The sequence below is a fragment of the Pantherophis guttatus genome, chromosome 7, assembly GCF_059756535.1.
Source record: "Pantherophis guttatus breed Tessera chromosome 7, ASM5975653v1, whole genome shotgun sequence".
Taxonomy (NCBI): Eukaryota; Metazoa; Chordata; class Lepidosauria; order Squamata; family Colubridae; genus Pantherophis; species Pantherophis guttatus.
The window spans coordinates 31,610,633-31,629,934 of NC_142069.1; the positions used below are offsets into that span (position 1 = coordinate 31,610,633).

At 35.3% G+C, this 19,302-nt stretch overlaps 1 protein-coding gene across 2 annotated transcripts in view; it reads right to left on the reverse strand.

Moving 5' to 3' along the window:
- Positions 1-16,462, reverse strand: part of ENTHD1 (ENTH domain containing 1) — a 40,828-nt gene extending 24,366 nt beyond the window's left edge. Inside the window, exons 1-4 of one of the 2 annotated variants that reach the window (XM_034403378.2) lie at positions 16,163-16,462; positions 13,233-13,691; positions 10,818-11,027; positions 6,360-6,469 (exon numbers count right to left, since the gene is read on the reverse strand). In XM_034403378.2, coding sequence (XP_034259269.2) covers positions 6,360-6,469; positions 10,818-11,027; positions 13,233-13,581 — 669 coding nt within the window. In that variant the 5' untranslated portion in view covers positions 13,582-13,691; positions 16,163-16,462. The remainder of the gene's footprint in view (positions 1-6,359; positions 6,470-10,817; positions 11,028-13,232; positions 13,692-16,162) is intronic. The other variant, XM_034403379.3, reaches the window with a different exon arrangement.
- Between the last annotated feature and the right edge of the window lie 2,840 nt (positions 16,463-19,302).

Here is a 19,302-nt window from a genome sequence, read left to right on the forward strand (position 1 = left end):
AATATGTGCCTTTCCATGCATAAGGCTGGCAATGATTCAATCTTGGGGATATATTTTGAAATTATAATGTGGGATTTCCAATAGTCTTTTGTGCACTGAATTTAATTTCAGCTATTGACTCAGCTACATATCTAGAGAAAATGTACCAAAAACAGATTTGTTACATTCCCAATGTGACTCTGGAGTGAGCAGGAACTGGGTAGTTCATTACTGTAACTCTTCTGCAAGAGTTTTACAGAGTAAAAGATGCTGTGATATGGAAATGTTTTTAGATTTTTTAAAAAACCATACACCTGAATTTAGACAGAAGGAAGTATATCTGATATTCCAAAGCACATGGGAGTAAATTAGAAAAGCAATTTCTACCTCATTGTTTATGTATCATGATAGTAAAACAAAGCCAGCCTAAAACTTTAATAATTTCTTAATGAAATAGTTTGCATATAGATAAGTAATTGAATAGATCTTTAGAAGGATAAAGAATACGCAATCTTGCCTAAACTCTCATTATATCATTCCTTAATTTTCTCATTGCAGTTTCTATTGTGCTTTGAATTTTTCCCAGAAAAATAAAGGATCAGTACAAGCATAGAAAAATATTAAAGAAAAGAAGAAAGGATAGCTGCACTGTGACTATACTTGAGGACACATTTATCAAAAGAAAAAAATCTTATCCTTGGAACAAATATTTTAGTTGCCATAGCATAATAAGCAGATATTTATGAAGGATTGGAATTATACAGAGATCTGAGCCAATTTCATTAAGATGCTGATGAAAGTTTTTCTGCTTACGTCCAGTTACAGTACCTTGGAGCATTCATCCTTTTCAACCTGGGGTGCTAAGTGTATCCATATTAAAGTAATAATGATCAGTATAACTGAGATGTTAATGACATTCATTTTTGTTTACTGCAGATCTGGTTGTAATTATTCATGCCTTTGCAATCTGCATATTAGACTAAATGTGTTATGCAAAATAATCCCTGAGATAGGCCTTAGAATCAAAAGGAGGGGTTAAAACAGAGAAAGGAAGCCTGAAAGAAATCAGGTGGACTCTCACCAATTCTCCTTTTTTGGATCCATCACTCACTACTGACTCCAGCCCCACCACAACTACTACATAGTCAAGAGTTTTCCCCTCAGCAAATCTCAGGACTTTTTGAGAAAAAGATCAGAAACCTTTAGAGGAATCTTCTGCAACTTGTTGTCTCAAACTACCACAATCTCTGTCCAGCAAATTACAATTGCATAAGTAATTATGGAATTTTCTGAAGTCACCCCAAATTATTGCATCAAAATGATCAATTTACTTCAGTGATGATGTAATGAAGAAACTCCTTATGTACAAATGACCTTACAGAAACCACTACAGCAGTGGTTAATCTGAAGAGTTGCCAATTCCCAAATAGTTTTTGATAATCTGTGTAATTTTGTTTTTATTTTGAGCACTCAATTGGAAAACTATTAAACTTATACAAAGTGTATTCACCTACAATAAGGAAACCTGTATACTGGATCACCAAGAAAGATACAAATAGCTCACATGCTAGCAGCTATTGTGTTAAATCCTTATTTATAGAACAAGAAATGAATCCACCATCTCAAGTATTATGACACGGTACATTATCTGAGTAAATGTTGACATTAATGACAATTAAAGTGATGCTTAATTAGTCAACAACAGTGACTAGAAACCATGAGGCGCTCACAGAGTGATAAATATGATTAACTAGGAAAAGTGAAGGAGGAGGAAATGAGAAAATATTGCCCAGGATTGAAATCAATATTATATTAATTAAAACACAATTAATTTAAATAGCTTGCTCAACAAGGTACTATTGGCAAATTTTGCTAATGCTAATCTCTGCAACTATAAAGATCAGCTGTTTTTCAGTTTTCCACTGATGTGTTATTGTTTTTTGTTGTTATAATTTCACATAACAACACAACTTGTATGAAATCTCCATGTATTCTCATACAGAGTAACCTCTGTAGTTGGACTGGGGCAGGGGTGGGTTTTAACCAGCTTTACTACCGGTTCTCTTTGTGCACGCGCTTCATGCGCAATCGCCTCTTCAGAGAAGAGCTGGAGAAGTACTGGGGCCTGAAGGAGAAACTTGAAAGGATATGGAAAATAAAGGTCAAAGTGATCCCAGTGGTGGTATGTGGTATGCAGCAGGGGTGAAATCCAGCAGGTTCTGACAGGTTCTGGAGAATCGGAAATTTTGAGTAGTTCGGAGAACTGGTAAATACCACCTCTGGCTGGCCCCAGAGTGGGGTGGGAATGGAGATTTTGCAATATCCTTCCCCCAGGAGTGGGGAGGGAATGGAGATTTTGTAGTATCCTTCCCCTGCCACACCCACCAAGCCACGCCCACCAAGCCACACCATGCCCACCAAGCCATGCCCACAGAACCAGTAATAAAAAAAATTGGATTTCACCCCTGGTATGCAGTAAAGAAATCATGGTAGATGCAAGATATAAATTTCCACTATGTGCCAATGATCTATTCCAATTAATAAATTAGTCAGAAAATTGCACTCCTTATTTCATTTCACTAATTCATAGGCTTAGTGCCCCATCTGATTACTCTATAAACTGGAGCAAATCCACTGGGTCTAAAGTAGGGATTTTTATAAGTACAGTGGATCAGATTTCAGGCAATATTCTGATTCTTTTGTTTAATTCAATCTAATAATTCCTAAAAAGCTGCTCAAAGGATAAATCTCCATATTTTTACACAAATGAATGTTGACAAATGCTTCACCATTTTTTTGAGCATTTAATGATGAAAATGAATTTACCAATCAGAAGTTGAATTGTATTTTTTTACAAGTTTTCACTGTTTTCTTCATATTCTTCCTTGCCCATGACAAAGACAGACTGAAGTTGTCCTTACCTCTATTAATATTAAAATAGTATTTTCCTCTTTATTCTGATAAAGATTTTCACTGTTTAAACTACAGTTAGCTGTTGGGAAAAGTTAAGATTATGCTACACTTTCAGTTTTATCACTGGACTCTTCATGCCAGAGTAGCTGTTTAGAAATTGGAATGTTAATTCATATTGTCTGGACTTGTCCTACAAGTACCACAGTAAATACATAGTATATAAATACTATGGTAATGAAATCCATAGGATAGTTATTATGGCTTTAATTGATCATGGTTAATTGAAGATGTATAAATTATGCTTAGTTATATCTCCAACATTTGGAATCTATTAAGACATCAGGAACTGAGGATTTTCCATTCATTGGGAATGACTAAAATATTTATTATTATACAACATGGGAAGAATGTATTAACACTTGAATGGCTGCAGAATAGAACAAAATACAATAGAAACTATTGATTTAATCATCTGACCATATCAAAAGTATAAAAGTGATACAAGTATACAAGTAAATATAAAGAAAACAGTACATATTCATAACCTCACGGTTAGATTATTGCAATGCACTCTACATGGGGCTACCCTTGAAAAGTGTTCAGAGACTACAGTTGGTCCAGAATGCAGCTGCACGAGCTGTCGTGGGTGCACCTAGATACACCCACATTACACCAATTCTCCGCGAGCTGCACTGGCTCCCTATTGGTCTCTGGTCACAATTCAAGGTGTTGGTTATTACCTTTAAAGCCCTACATGGCTCAGGGCCAGGTTATCTTCGACCCCGCCTTCTGCCGCATAGCTCCCAGCAACTGGTAAGATCCCACAGAGTTGGTCTCCTCCGGGTCCCGTCAGCTAAATAATGCTGGCTGGTGGGCCTGCGGGGGAAGGCCTTCTCTGTGGCTGCCCCAGCTCTCTGGAACCAGTTACCTCCTGAGGTCCGGACCATCCCCACTCTATTGGCCTTCCGAAAAGCGGTGAAGACCTGGTGTTGATCTCGCTCTTGTGATCTGGTGAGATCTGGCCATGAATGGCGTGAATGAGTTTTTAATGTTTTTAATGTTTTTAATTTTTAAATGTTTTTTTATAATGATTTTTAAAAATGTATTGTGAGCCGCCCTGAGTCTTCGGAGAGGGGCGGCATATAAATTGAATTAATTAAATTAAATTAAATTAATAATTTGTCACTCTTACAGTTAATCCTAATTTGATCTATATAGTCTGCCCTCTTCAAAATGGCCTTTGATAAAAGAGTACTGTCTTACTAGTGATGTGCAGGTTCATTCCCTGCAAAAAGTATGATAATTTCTCCTGGGTGCCCCACATATTTTTTTTTAGGTTTTAAATAAGAAAGGTAAACAGACCTTTTTGCAAAATACAATCTGCAATCAAGGAGGCTATGTGCAATGTGTTCAACAGCTAGTGTATCACAATTATGCAATCTTTCTTCAAATGGAACCCCATGAAACCTCCTATATCTCACCATAGAATCTTTAGCTGTTCAAAACAAGCTCTAGAAAAAGCTCTTCTAAAGAGTTGAGCCATGTAAGTTGTTAAATACTTTTTTTTTTTTTTACTAGGAAGCCTATTTGTGTCCAACCAGCCATTTCCTCTTAAGCAGACACATTAATGATCCTTTGTTGTTTGAAACATCTGTTGGCCTTCAGGTCTGACTGAATTGGATGGAAAAATCCACATTATGAGATGACATTTGAAAGTTGGGCAGCCCAAGCATGAGGAGCATGTTATGCAAGTGCTCTATAGAACAAAACCTGGGTAATCTATCAAGATCCATAAATAAGGTCTTCAGCCAATTAACTTCTTTAATAACTATATGGCTTGGTATATGGAATATTTATTCACACATCCCAATATGCATTTCAACAAAGTGGACTATATCTGTTCCAATAAAGGCGCATCCACAATTCTGCATGATATATATAATCACTATTTGGCTGTTATTTACACTTTGATTGGAATTAGAGAACTTTGGTAGCTATGGTTGGTCAGTTGTCTTATGGTGTTAACATAGGCTGTAGCCCTTTAAAAACTTCTCTTGAAATATGGGAGCCAGGAATCTGTTTCTGCAGAAATAATTTCTAAGTATAGATAGATCTTAACCTGATCAATATGTTCCTTATCCAGGCTGAAATATACCTAGTCCACCTCTTCCCAAAACTACCTTGGCCTTGATCTTATTACACAACATATTGTGTCAAATTCAATTTGTATGCCGTCCTGAGTCTTCAGAGAGGGGCGACATACAAATTGAATTAATAAATAAATAAATAATAAATACATCTGTACAGCAGTCTTCTCACCCCTACCTGGGCGTATGACATCAATTCTGCAGAATTGTATTGCATCATTTGGCAGAAAGCAGAATGTTTCCATGTTCATTTTTATGTCTATCTGTCTGTCTATCTGTCTGTCTGTCTAATCTATCTATCTTGAAAGGACTTTTGCATATCATTAATGCAAACAAAATGAGAGCTAGTATACATCCTTGTCTGACTCCCATTTGCTACTGTGAATTGCTGATATAATTGATATATATATCTCAATAGAGGACTTTTTTCAACAAAAGGCCAAAGAACATTTAAGCAATTTGGTCAATTAGTTTGGATTGCTCAGCCTCTTTGTTTTGTTTGTTTGTTTGTTTGTTTGTTTGTTTGTTTGTTTTGATAAATGTGCCATATTATTTTATTAATTCTATTTATGTAGGTAATCTTTCTTCTTTATTTTAATTAGTCTGACATAATACAAACTTTTTAAAAAAAAGTTTTAAAAAAAATATGACTTAATCTGGGATGCATGCACTGTACACTACCTATCATTGAACAACGGTTTATTCTACAGGAGATAGTAAGTTATTGTTGGATGATTTGTTTAGAACAATTGTTTGAGCAATTACAGAAAGGTCCAACATTTGATTTTGAACAATGATTACTAGATATCTCTAAACAGCTATTAACAAGGCATAAAAGTAATCACAGATTACAATTTTTATTTCTAAGATCCACTACTTGGAGACTGAGAGACCATCTACTGCTCATGTAACTGCTGCTAGCAAATTAGCCTTCATGAAATTTTATTCACTCATTCTTGAGTTAGCAGAACATTATATTGGCATGAAATCTGCTGCTTCCATTGCTGGTCCTTTCTCCACTTCCCAGCCATTATCTGCTTGGATGGTATGAGAATAAAGAAGAAAATACTATTTTAATATTAATAGAGATAAGGACAACTTCAGTCTGTCTTTGTCATGGGCGAGGAAGAAGATGAAGAAAAGAAACATGTTGCCAGAATTTCCACAGTTACCAATTTATTTATTTATTTATTTTTTGAGATATCTGGTTTAAAGAGTAGTTACTTCAAGCAGATACCCATACAAATTCCCGGGCACAAGAATTACGAAAATTGCAAGGATTCTTTATCATATTGAAGAACCCCATAATACTATTATTACCTCTGATGACTTTTTCGTAATGATATTCAGTACTGTTGCTTCTTGGGCTATTTCTGCTTTGCCTGTCTGCTGGCTTTGCTCTGCTGCAGGTAATGCCTTAGGCAGCAAATCTGCCAAAGAAATAAATATACTGTAAGTGTGTGTCAGAGAGAGTGAGTAAAAAGGAAAATCCTCTCCAAAGTTAGTTAGACACCCCCCCCCAAAAAAATAGGGGTTGCTGTTTTAGTATTTCCAACAGTAGATAAGCTAATTCACATGCTGAGACAGAATTGAAATTTCCATAGAACTCTGCTGAACTTTACCATTAACTCTGCTTATGATCTCTTTTCCCCCCAAATAGAAGAAATTTATATAAAGAACAAAGTTATACTTTTTGGTGTGAAAAATATATGGGGGGGGTCAGAAAATTAGGCCCAGTATCATCCCTGTCACTAAATTTCCCTTTTTTATAATTTTTATTGAAAGTTTTGATGACAATAATAATAACTAATACAAACTAAAATAGAACCAAAAAAAAAGAATGAACAGGGGAGGAAAGAAAAAGCTAAAATGCAGAAATAAAAAGTAGAAGAAAAATAGAAAGAAGACAAGATATAAATATATATAATGTGACTTCCAAACTTAACAGCAGTTATAAGTACAATTACATTTTAACCTTTCTCATTACAGCATGACTCTCTTTTTTTCTATATTATACCTCGTCAAATCTTCAGAACCATAATTCATAAGATCATTTTTTTTCTCTTATATACAAAGCCCATGAGGAATTTTCAATCACCAGTAATATAAATATTCTTTTCTTTAATCAAACAGGTCAATTTAGCTATTTCAGCAAATTCTATCATCTTCCTCAACAATTCCTCCATTGTATATTGTGAAATATTTCCATCTTTCTGCAAACAAATAATCTTCTCCACCAGGATAAAATTCTGGTTTCAATTGAACGTTAATCTTTAAAATCTTCTGAATCACTTTATATATTTGAGTCCAAAATTTTCTAGCACTTTACACATTCACCAAGCATGATAAAATGACCCTACTTGTTGTTTACATTTCCAACATAAATTTGAAACACCAAATTCTGACTAATTTTTCGGGTGACATATACCAACAGTACATTATTTACTAAACATGCTCCTTAAGATTAGAACGTAATGTAAATTTCAATGATCTGTCACTAAATTTCCCAAACTGTTTAAACAGAGTAATATTACTGCAGCATGGCACATAAATATTTTACATCAAAGTTACTGAAAAGGAGAAAAGTTACTGAAAAGTTCAGAGAACTTTTGAAAGATAATATCCTGCAATGTTACAACCCTGAGAGAGACTTTTTTGTAATCAAGAATGGATGGAAATATATAGTAATAAATAAACTAAAGCTACTGTCTCCTTTCAATATTAGCTGCTATTTTCAAATTCTCGTAACACCTTTCCTATATGCATTTTTTAATGTAATAAACTATTATTAAAAAAATAATATATTTTCTTGTCTAGCCCTTCAAGGTCCAAAACAATTACAGCTTAATTTATATTTCTTTCAGGGACAAGTACACTTTTTATGTGTCCATGCACTGCTTTCTCATTCATTATAAAGGATATACAGTATCTTACAAAACATAACATGAAGCTTCAGACCCCACACGTGTAAGGTTCAAGCTGACTGTTTTATTTTTCTTTGCCTATTACTCAGGAATCTGCCCAGACTTGCTTTCCCATGAGAACTATTACCGGTAGATAAGGGTCTAAAGCATTCAGAGAAGGTCAGATCTAACCCTCTTGTGTTTACATAGAGAGTATAGGGTAATTCCATGCTTGAGCCCACCCCCACCCCCCAAAAATCAGGATGGTTGCTCTCCAACACAATCAATGGAAAAAGTTCCTCTTTTTGCTGAGCAGATTTCCTGATCTGCTCAGCAAATCTGGAGTAAAACAGTTTTTGTCAGAGTGTCATTAATGACAAACTGCAAACAGCATTGACCTGCATAAAAGTGCTATAAACTACTTTTTTTTCTTTCATAAATAAAATAAGGTTCTTCGTGTCTAACACAATACCACTGAAAAAGAAAAACAAGAAATCCAAGAAGAAACTAGCATGGTTGCACAAAGACCTTTCTGATAAACTGAAAGACAAAAAGAAGAAGTACAAAAAATGGAAAGAGGGACACATAACTAAGGCAGACTATCAGCAGATAAAGAAGTCAGGGAAGCAAAGGTTCAGAATAAATAAAGATTTGCAACAAAAGTCAAAGATTTTTTTTAAAAAGTCTTTAACATATAAATAACAAGAAAAAAGTCAAGGAAACAGTTGGTCCACTAAAGAGTGAAGATGCAGTAGAGAGGAAGTAGAGCTGCTTAATTCATACTTTGCATCAGTCTTCACGCAAAAAGAAACTATGGCCCAACCTACCAAAAAGAACTGTAAAAAACAGATTAGAAATAAAAATTAAAATAAGCAAGAAAATGATATGAGAACACCTGTCTGACTTCAATGAATAAAAATCACTGGGACCTGGTGGATTACATCCCAGAGTTCTGAAGGAGCTGGCAGATGTTATCTCAGAATCATTGTAGCACATCTTTAAAAAATCTTGGAGCACTGGGTAACTACCAGAGGATTGGAAAAGAGCTGATGTGGTTCCCATCTTCAAAAAAAAAAGGGGGGAGGGGGGTGAAACAGACCCAGGAAACTATAGACTAATCAGCCTAACATCAATACATGGGAAGATACTGGGGAGAAGGGGAATAAAAAACCAAACATCTAGAAACAAATAAATTTATAACTGCTGGTAGTAGCCAGCACATATTTGTTAAAAACAGATTATGCCAAACCAATCTTATTTCTTTCTTTGACAAAGTCACTAAATTAGTAGACCAGCAAAATGCTGTGGATATAGTATATTTAGACTTCAGCAAGGCATTTGACAAAGTAGACCACAACCTACTTCTTCTCAAGCTAGAAAAATGTGGGATAAACAGCATCACCACCAGATGGATTTGTACCTGATTGACAAACCATATTCAACGAGTAGTCCTTAACTATACTACATCTACATGGAGCTAAGTAAGCAGTGGGATACCATAAGGTTCCATCGTAGGCCCAGTACTCTTCAATATCTTCAGAAACGACTTAGATGAGGGAATAGAAGAGGAACTCATCAAATTTGTAGATAACACTAAGCTGGCAGGAATAGCCAACACCCTAGAAGATAAGCTCTATCCAAAAAATGGGCCCTATCCAACAAAATGAGATTTAATATGGAGAAAAGCAAGGTTTTGCACCTGTGCAGGAAAAACCAAAGGTATAAGCAGTGGTGGGTTGCTACCAGTTTGCCCCAGATTGAGTGAACCGGTAGCGGGGGTGGCGGGAGGCTCCGCCCACCCTCCTGGATGCTTCTACCCATGCATTGCACGTGCACGAGTGCGTCATGCCCACGAAGCAAAACGATAGCGACAGGTTTTGAAACCCGCCCCTGGGTACAAGTATAGATTAAGCGAAACCTGGCTCAAAAACAATAACTGTGAGAGGGACCTAGTGGAATCCTAGTGGACAATCACTTAAATATGAACTAGCAGGGTGCAGCAGTAGCCAAAAAAGCTAATACAATCCTGGATTATAAACAGAGGCATAGAATCAAAATCACATGAAGTATTAGTACCGCTTTAAAAAGCTTTAGTAAGGCCACATCTGGAATATTGCATCCAGTTTTGTTCACCACATTACAAAAAAGATGTTGAGACTTTGGAAAAAGTGCAAAGAAGAGCAACAAAGATGATTAAAGGCCTAAAGACTAAAACATATGAAGAACGATTGCAGGATTTGGGTTTGGCTAGTCTAGAGAAAAGAAGGACTAGTGGGGACATGATAGCAGTATTTCCTAACTTACCAGCAATTTATGCAAACCTATATAGAAGAATCAGCATCTTATATACTCATGCCAATTGATAAAAAATATCTATAATTCAGATTTAAGTGTTCATCTCCTAGACCTGGCCAGTTCCTTCATTTGTCCAGGTTTCATTCACCTTAGTGATTTTCAAGACTGTACATTGGTTATAATTTCCCTGAAACCGTACCCATTTTTACACAAGATCAATATAAGGGAAAACATTGAAAAGATAGATGCCAAAGCTTTATTATTGCTCTAAGGAAGAGCAGATACACTTGAAAGTGTTTTTCCATTAGATACCAACTATTAAATCATTTTAGTCATTTTATTCATCACAAAAGAGAATACAAATGTAGGGAGAGTGTTTCTGGATGAGACCAAAGGTCTATCTTAACATCCTGCTTTTTAAGCCAGATAGATGACTTTTCATTTAATGTGAAAACCTAGAGTGCTTTTATATAGTTGTTTGGATGACTTAGCTAAGAGACACCTGGTTATGATAAAACTGAAGTTGCTGAAACTTTCAAATGCAAAAACATGGATAGCAAGGTAAATATTTAGTGCTTACGTTGGACATTTTCTGATGGAGGGAGTTCTGAAATGGGATCTGAGCCAAGCGTAGCTGGTACATAAGCTTTGTTAGAAGGCTTCTGGGAGAAAAGCATGGCATGTGAAATGCGCCGTCTAGTCCGGCGCGCAATTTCACGTTCATTATGCATCAGTTGTTCATCTTTTAAAATAGCAAGAACTTGCTTAGCCTTCTCCCTTACATGGAAACCTGTTGAAAACGAAATATTGACAAATTTGTAAAGCTTACTAATGCCTTCTATGGTTACTATATTTGTTAGGACTTTATGGATTTGGAAAATGCCGAAATGCCAGTAATGTAAAGAAATTTATACCTAGGGCAATTATCTTGTTTTTCAAATCATAATCACATCATATACATGCCTCTAATAAAAACTGGGGGGGTTTTTTCTAACAAGCATTTGTTAAACTACCCCAAGGATTATATGATTCCTTAGCTAAAGTAGTGTTATGAGAAACTGCCATTTTTAGAAATAGGGGATGTCATGCAAATAGAGATTGAAATGTTATTCTCTGATATTGTAAGACATATGCTAATGTCTTAAAGATGCTTTCTCAAAAGGCAACTGGACTTTCTTAGTTTTATTTTTCCTTGAAGACTTTTGAAGAAGCTTCATTGGGTCTGGCAAGACGATGTGTGGGGAAGGGGGTGGGGAATGGAAGGGTTCATTCTGACAGGATTGGGAGGTGGAAGGAACATATTTCTTTGCAATCAACTGGTCATTAGCACGCTCTCTGAGAGCCACTGAGGCCACTTGAAGATTTATCTGTACCCACAAGGTCACCTCAGTAAGAGGGCAAATAGGTGTGGAATCTTCTTGGAACTGCCAAAAGGATTGTGTTGTAGACAGGAGATAGGTAGTGTCTTATCCTTTCTATCTATTGCATGGTATCCTAAACATTGTACATGATATTACATGGTATCATAAACACTGTAAAATGCACATGCATCAATTAGTGGATATTCTTCTACTATAGTTTGTAATCCAACCTAAAGCAGAATATCATAGACTTACATAATTAAAATTTGGTAATAAGAAATGAAACTTTTTTATTGAAATAGTTATTAAGTAAGTATCCTGATATAATTATTTATAGATCAGTTCTAATAATCAGAAACTAAAGAGCAACTGCATCTTGCAAGACAATGCAATAATTTATTTAAAAGGCACTGTGCCATTTATGTCAACAGGAAATAAAACAATAATACAGTGCATGGTTTTAGTGTTATAAATAAACAAAGGAGTTGTTCTTTTGTTTTACAATATGGATTTTTTTTCTCTTGTAAATCACATAAATAAAAATAACTGACATATGTAAATCATTAAAATTAAATTACTAAAAACTAAAATTAAGAATACCATGTTTGTTATACGATACAGAGATCTGACTGGTTTTGCTGTTAATTAAGAATTAATAGAGTCTTTCTTTTAATTTTGCATGGTGCCTAATTAGTCTACATGGCTTGTTGCCTGCCAAAAATAACCTTATAAATCCAATCAATGCCATATATGCAGTTTGTAAAGTGATGATGACACCAGCAAAAAACCAGTCTTCACTATCTATAATCTCTTGAATGATGTATGAGATTCGAGGATGCCAGTAGTGAGGAGAAAGATAGGATATTGCACACAAAGACAGATCAGTGGGAAGAGAAAAGAGAAGGATCATAGCATGACAATTATACAGTACTTTTGCACACATTTGAAAAGCCTAGTCATGATTGGTTTCACTTCTCCAAAGAGCTTTTGCTTTTGCATCAAAAATATTTCATCCTTAACTTCATTATTAATGCTTTCAGTGAACTGTCTTGTCTTACTAACTAGCACCAAATGATTTGACCTTCCTGCTATCCTGCTGTATATTCTCAACCATTTTCCCCAACACTATAATTCAAAGACATAATTTTTTCCTCATTTAACCTTTCTGACTGTCTGGGCGAGAGCAGTGCCTTAACAGTACATACTTTTGTTAGCAGTTTATCTACACTTTTAATATTTTGCCTAGATTTATCTTAGATTTTATCTTAGTTAAAACTTTAAATCTTTCTTTCATATTGTAGTCAACATCTGTGTGGAGTTTTAAGTCCAGAAATATAAAATGTGTAATTCCTTCCACTACTTTACCAGTTGGTATTTAGCTGACACAAGCAGTTGACCTAATCTTAGGTTTTCGTTCTTACTATTAGGCATCAGACTTACTTTTGCACTCTCATCTTTTACCTTCAAGGAATACCACTAGATGGTAACAAAAAGATAGAGAACACACTATCTTTTTACTGCCATCTATTGGTTCTCCAGGGGTTTGCAGTTCATATCTGGTATCCCTACCCAATACTAATGACAAACACATCCATTTAATTTTAATGGATATATCCAAGTACTTTTAATCTTACCTTGATCTTTTCCTGCTTCATCTAGATGATGAAAATCTTTTAATATCTGAATGTTAAAGAAACCCTCTTGACAATGTTGTATGACTTTCTTTGATCCATTCTTGAGGAGATAGTCCAAGAGTGTAAGAGATTTGTACACGTGCCTCCAGTTCTTCCCATGGTCATTCATCCTATGCCAGATCATGTTCATAATCTCACAAAGGGAAATTGTGTTGTATGTCAGGTCACTTATCTCTAACATTAGAGAACTAGAAGGGCCCCAAGGGTCATTAGAAGTTGCTTCTCTGACTTTTATCTCAGCTTCAGAATAATTTTTCACAAGGTTTTTTACATGCCTTCTGAGTGCCATGAATGTAGCAAATTGTTGTTTGTGTTATTAAGCAGATGGGAAGCATTAAAGGATTTTTTCTATGATTGCTTTTTCTCTTTCCATTTTCCACTGCAGTAACCACTAGAATTCTGTAGGTAAAATAGCAGAAAATTTATGTCACCAATCAGAACTATACCATACAACAGGAGTCCCCAACCCCAAGCCACAGACATGTACTGGTCTATGGCCTGTTGGGAATCGGGTCGCACAAACAGCGGGTGAGCACGTGAAGCACATGAGAACTAGGTTGCGCAGTGGGCACACAAAACCATTCCCTCCCACCCCCGCCGCCCCCTTGCTGGTGCTGGTCCCTGGAGCCAGAAAAGTTGAGGACTGCTGCCATACAAAATTTTCAAAGAGATTTAATATGAAATACTTATCTTTTTTTTCAACCATTAATCAGAAGTCCAATACAACAGCTATAATTAAGACTGTTCAATTGATGGAAAATAAAAACTGAACGAGTGCATGGTACTGGTTTTTATTCTTTGTTTTAATTATTAAGTCCCCAGGTTAGATATGAGCTAAAAAAATGGAATGTATAATTATGTTTAATCTTAAATTCATGATATGAATCAACATTATACATCTGGTTTGTTTCATAATCCTACAGGTAAAAGGTTATGGAAATGCGCTCAAATGGTGCAAGATACTTCTTCCTCTCTTATTCACAAGTCCCTTATATGCCCAAATCAGGTAAAATATGGATTAGCATTAACCAGTAGTAGTTGTAAAAGGAACAAACCTATGGCATATTCTCAATGGTTTAGTAGATCAGAAATTATGTCTCTGTGTGTATACACACAAACATAGACACAAAAGAGTATCTAAAATTCTAGTGCCTGCTGGGTGACTTATTCATATGCACATTTACTGGTTAAAAAGCAGTATTTAATGCCCCACTAAATAATTACAATTTGAAAAATGCAGTTAGGAACAAAATATTAGAGTATGAATCGAGGAGTTATAATTCTCAAGCAAAGCAATTGAGAAATGCTGAAAATTTTTGGGCCTCTGCAGTAATATTAAATATTCTGAGGGGCTCTAAAGTAAAGAAGAAAAAGAAAGAAGAAAAAGTAGAGCCCATTTGCCTGACGGCCTCTGCAGGACTATGAAAATATTTAATCTACACTGATTAGCTTAATAATTGGAATTCACAGCTAGTGCCAGCAACCAGGAGAGCATTTTTGTGCTACAATGATGCCTTTAAGGACATCGCAGACTCTAAACAGCTTAAATCATTGTGAAATATCTGGTCACATCTTTATGAAAATTTCACTACTTCTTCCTTCCTTCTCTTCATTAATTAGCATCAAGATGTGTAAATCTCTAAAGAGTTCCTAAATCTCTATAGAATATTGCTATAATCATATATCAAATTGATTTCAAGCTCTATCAAGTATCATTCTTGGTCAGAGACAAAATTTATAATCAGATTTTACACACCCAAATGTCAAATATTACAATTCATAATAAAAATGTTCATTTTCTACATCACATATCATAATATTGTTGCCCTGACAGTTAAAGTACTGTTTAAGAATGGTTTATGATCAAAATCTAGAGGTATTTGAAGCAAGAAATCAAAATATTCCTTTTTATATTTTGATCCTTTTTAATCAAAGAATGTATAAAACAGTTCAAAAATATGTAAAATCAACATTGCCAAAGGTAAATCCCCAGCTCCATGAAGCAAGAGAGTCTATGGATTAGCACTATTTTATCATTTGCCAATTCTTCCTTTTATCTGTACTTCACCTACAGTCTGTTTTGCTTTGTATTACTCACATAGAGAAAAATTATTTGATAATGTACTTCAACAAATCTATTAAAACTTTCATCAAAAAATTTGCAATTGCTTTAATGTGCATCAATTTCTCACTGCCGAGAGAATCTCACTTTGGCACTGGTTACATTACACAGCAGCAAATATTGATCAGGGATCTTTCCACAAATTGCATATAACGATTGTGATATAAATAGAAACTTGACCCTTTTGCTTTTTCTATGTGTGTCTGTTTTTGGTCAATCTCAATCCCAACTTGTTTTGATTTTCAACAGAGTGCTTTGATTTCCTTTTATGGAATTGATGCCAAATCTGCTACACCAATCACTATGTAGTATAATACTGTAGAGCTGGATTTCAATCAATTCAAAATTCAAATGATGTAATAAAATCAATTAAAAATAAAACAGCAGCATACTGTATATGATAGTTACAATCTCTAACAGCTGTAGCATCCCATTAAAACATACTTGCCAGAACTTTAGAGACTTAATGCTCCACCAAAAAAAGTTAAAAGATGTACCCAATCTTGGAGGTAAATTAGAAATTATTTGAATTTTAGGTACTCTCAGAGGCACTCTACTAAGATATCAAAATGTCTTAAAATAAGAGATAGCATCTTTTATCCCAGCCTCCCTTCCAAATCTATATACACTTTATGTATTAAGTAATAGTTTTACTAATACAAAACTATTGTACAGTGCTGTTATTATTTATCCATGACATAAGATGAATATTTTTTACATCACAAAAGGAAAATATAAAGCTACATACCCAATATAATTTCAAATAGAGGTCCATAAGGGGAGATTACATCTTGTCTCCAAACTACTAATCACAGTCCTATACAAAGTTTTCTATTCTATTAATCTTATCCTATTGTACCTGAGAAAACAATTCAGCTGTGACAGTTAAGCCATTTACATCTGTTTTTTAAACTGCCGTCAATCATTTGCAGAACCCACCTACGTCACCAATCAGAATGTTCCTACTATAGCCCCACCCCTTTCCTTGTTTCAAAGAGGTTTCCACCTGGACAATTATTGTTCTTAGGCCTATCATTTATCTAAGCCATCTCTACTGGTTACCAACTGTAGCTTTTTTAAAAAAAAACAGTTACTGTTTCTAAATAACTGTTTATTTTTCCTTATGCAAAAAAAAAAGGCCCCTTGCATCTGTGACCTAGATTGTATAATTTGTTAACCATGATTTATCTTTATTTCATATAATGAAACTCATTTATGATTTCTAGAATGCAAATCTAAATGAAATTTGTGGCTCACTTTGTAGAGGAATCAATAAAACGTATTTGTATATGTAACTCTTACTAACAGAAGTTTAACTGTGGTGTTGCTTTTAGATGGGAGACAGATTTGGCAAAGAACGCATAGTACTAGATAGAGATTTGGATTTAATAATTTTGGAAATTAAACCTGTTCTGTTTATCTATCATAGCAGTGATAAGTAGTCAATCTTGCACTGGATTCAATTTCCTTTCTATAAAATATAAATATTCATGTGTTGGCTGGGGACATCTGCTTTCTACTTTGCAGCACAGTATGTACAGGCAAACCTTGGATATTCATTTAAGTCAATAAATAATGTTTTAATTAATCATGTATTTGTGTGCTGTTGAGATCTTCTACTGTATGGAATTCACAGTTTTGTTTATTTGTCTATTCAAGTTTCTATGCCAAAAAAATCAGAAAAATTTGAGTGGCTTACAGTGTCTTCACATAAGCATTAAAGTGAAAATCATTCAAACTGTGAGCAACAGCAAACACTCGTAACATGTTTTTTCTCTAAAGCAGCAATGGCATCAACACTTTGGGAAAAATTAAACATTTCATCTCTTCCTCAAACGTCGTCTGGAAGAGACAAATCTTCAATGGCTTTCAAAAATTTAACCAAGAAGAAGCAGTCCTTACCTCTCAGAGGATTCTATCACTATAAAGGATCCTTTGCATACTTTTTCTTTCTGTTTTCATCAAATGGGCAGGTTCCACTTTAGCAACACATCTCTGAGATCCCCAAGCCAAACATTATGTAGGGTTTTAAAAGTAATAGTCAACATCTCGAATGACACCCAGCATCCAAAGCAGCTCCTATTGTAGAACTGTCACATGGACAAATCTCATAGCAAGCATCCATAACTACCTGGGATACTTCTGAATCAGCTGCAGTTCCAAGTGGTCTTCAAGGGCAATCTCATGTTAGCTGAAGAAGCTTCTTGGATGAGAAGCAAAACATCTTCAAAGAAAAAAAAATAGAAAGTCCAGTTGCCGCTTTAAAAAAAAAACACCTTTGGGAAAATTTAGGAGGAGTTAGGAGCACTAGAGAGCTGTAGGAGAGCATAAAGATTAGTATATAGCAGATTAAAACTATCACAGTACAAAGCATCTAGAAGGATGAGGTAGATGTTCATTAAGACTAGTTTATGGGCCGTTCATCATCTGATGTATTTTAAGTGTTGCTGCATAGAACCTGGCAACATTATATACTTCCTTGGCAAGGGAATATCTTGATCAAGGCAGGACCTCAATTGCATCTCTTATTCAGCCCAGAGTGATGATGTATAACTGGATATCATTAGCATATTGATATCTAGGAGGCTGCAATATCAACCCTGTGGTGAGATTGACTTGGGTGGGGATGAAGCTGTGCAGCGTAGAAGCTAATACATCACTCCCAGCTTGTCTTGTGAGATCAATCTCTCGTCATCACTTTGCATTTGCATTTCTGTAACATTTTCTCTCTAAAATTATACCCTCCTAATTTCCTAGATGTAAATATAAATAATTTCCCCATTATGTAAACCCATGTTTAAATAAATTCATTTTCAAAAGTGGACAGACAAAAAAGAACTTTATTTCCTCCATAACCACTTTAAGTTCAGTCTGACTAAATTTTTGCTACTCAGCACTATTTGGAACATCCCACACTAAATTGCCCAGGAGCTCAACCTTTTCTCCCTCATCAAACCAACTGGAGCTCCCCACACTGCAAAGCAATGCTTCCAACCTTTGCAGATAGCCCAGAAGAATACTATGGTCATTTGCCAAATTCATGACTCCACCAGACGAACTTTCTCAAAATTCAGAACTGGCTCTGTTTTTTTTATTACCTCAGTCTTCCTTTATCATTTCCTAGCCCTTGAGCACCCTTAAGTTCTTTTTGAATGTCTGCTACGGCTTAATTATGTTGGTGAAAAAATATAGGCAACTTTAACTAGGGAGCAGGATATCAATCATTGCAATAACTTCTTAGTTAGTTTCACAATATCCGTTAGAGGCTCGGTTTTGCCATAAGAGGGAAGAAGCAGTATAAAGCCATGGAACTAATGAAATATTTTAGAGTTTCACTATCTATCGTCATTATTTCCCAACTTTATATTTGTTGCTTGCATAAAGCAGTGTGCATGGAATTGTTGCCTCACTCTACCTCTCAGCTGAAATGAGCTTTTCTTCTCTCTCATCCTCTGCTCCATTTGCAGAAAGCTCTCTGCTACAAGCTTCAAGCAAGGTTAGAGCTATTCTTCCAACTAACAGAGAGTTTTAAATAGCAACAGGAGGAATGGTGTGTGATAGGAAGTTGACTTTTTCCTATTACAACTTGACCTGCATTTACTTTTGCAAAAGACATACAATGCATATCAAAACATATACTAGCAGAAGGGTAATAACAATGTATTCATTTTATAATGTCTGTTACTTAGGCAGATAGCACTGCTGTCATAGTTTGGAGGGGTAGGACATTAAATCCAATTTTCTGAGCTTCTTATTGCTTAGCTAGAGAGATCAGTTGCCTATTCTCAGAGCTTTGAGGCCAGCGCTGAAGATGCTGAAATGGTTTATGAATTGTCAGGTAAAAATGCAGTGAAATTCTGAGATCTTGCAATCCCAGAGCATCTTTTG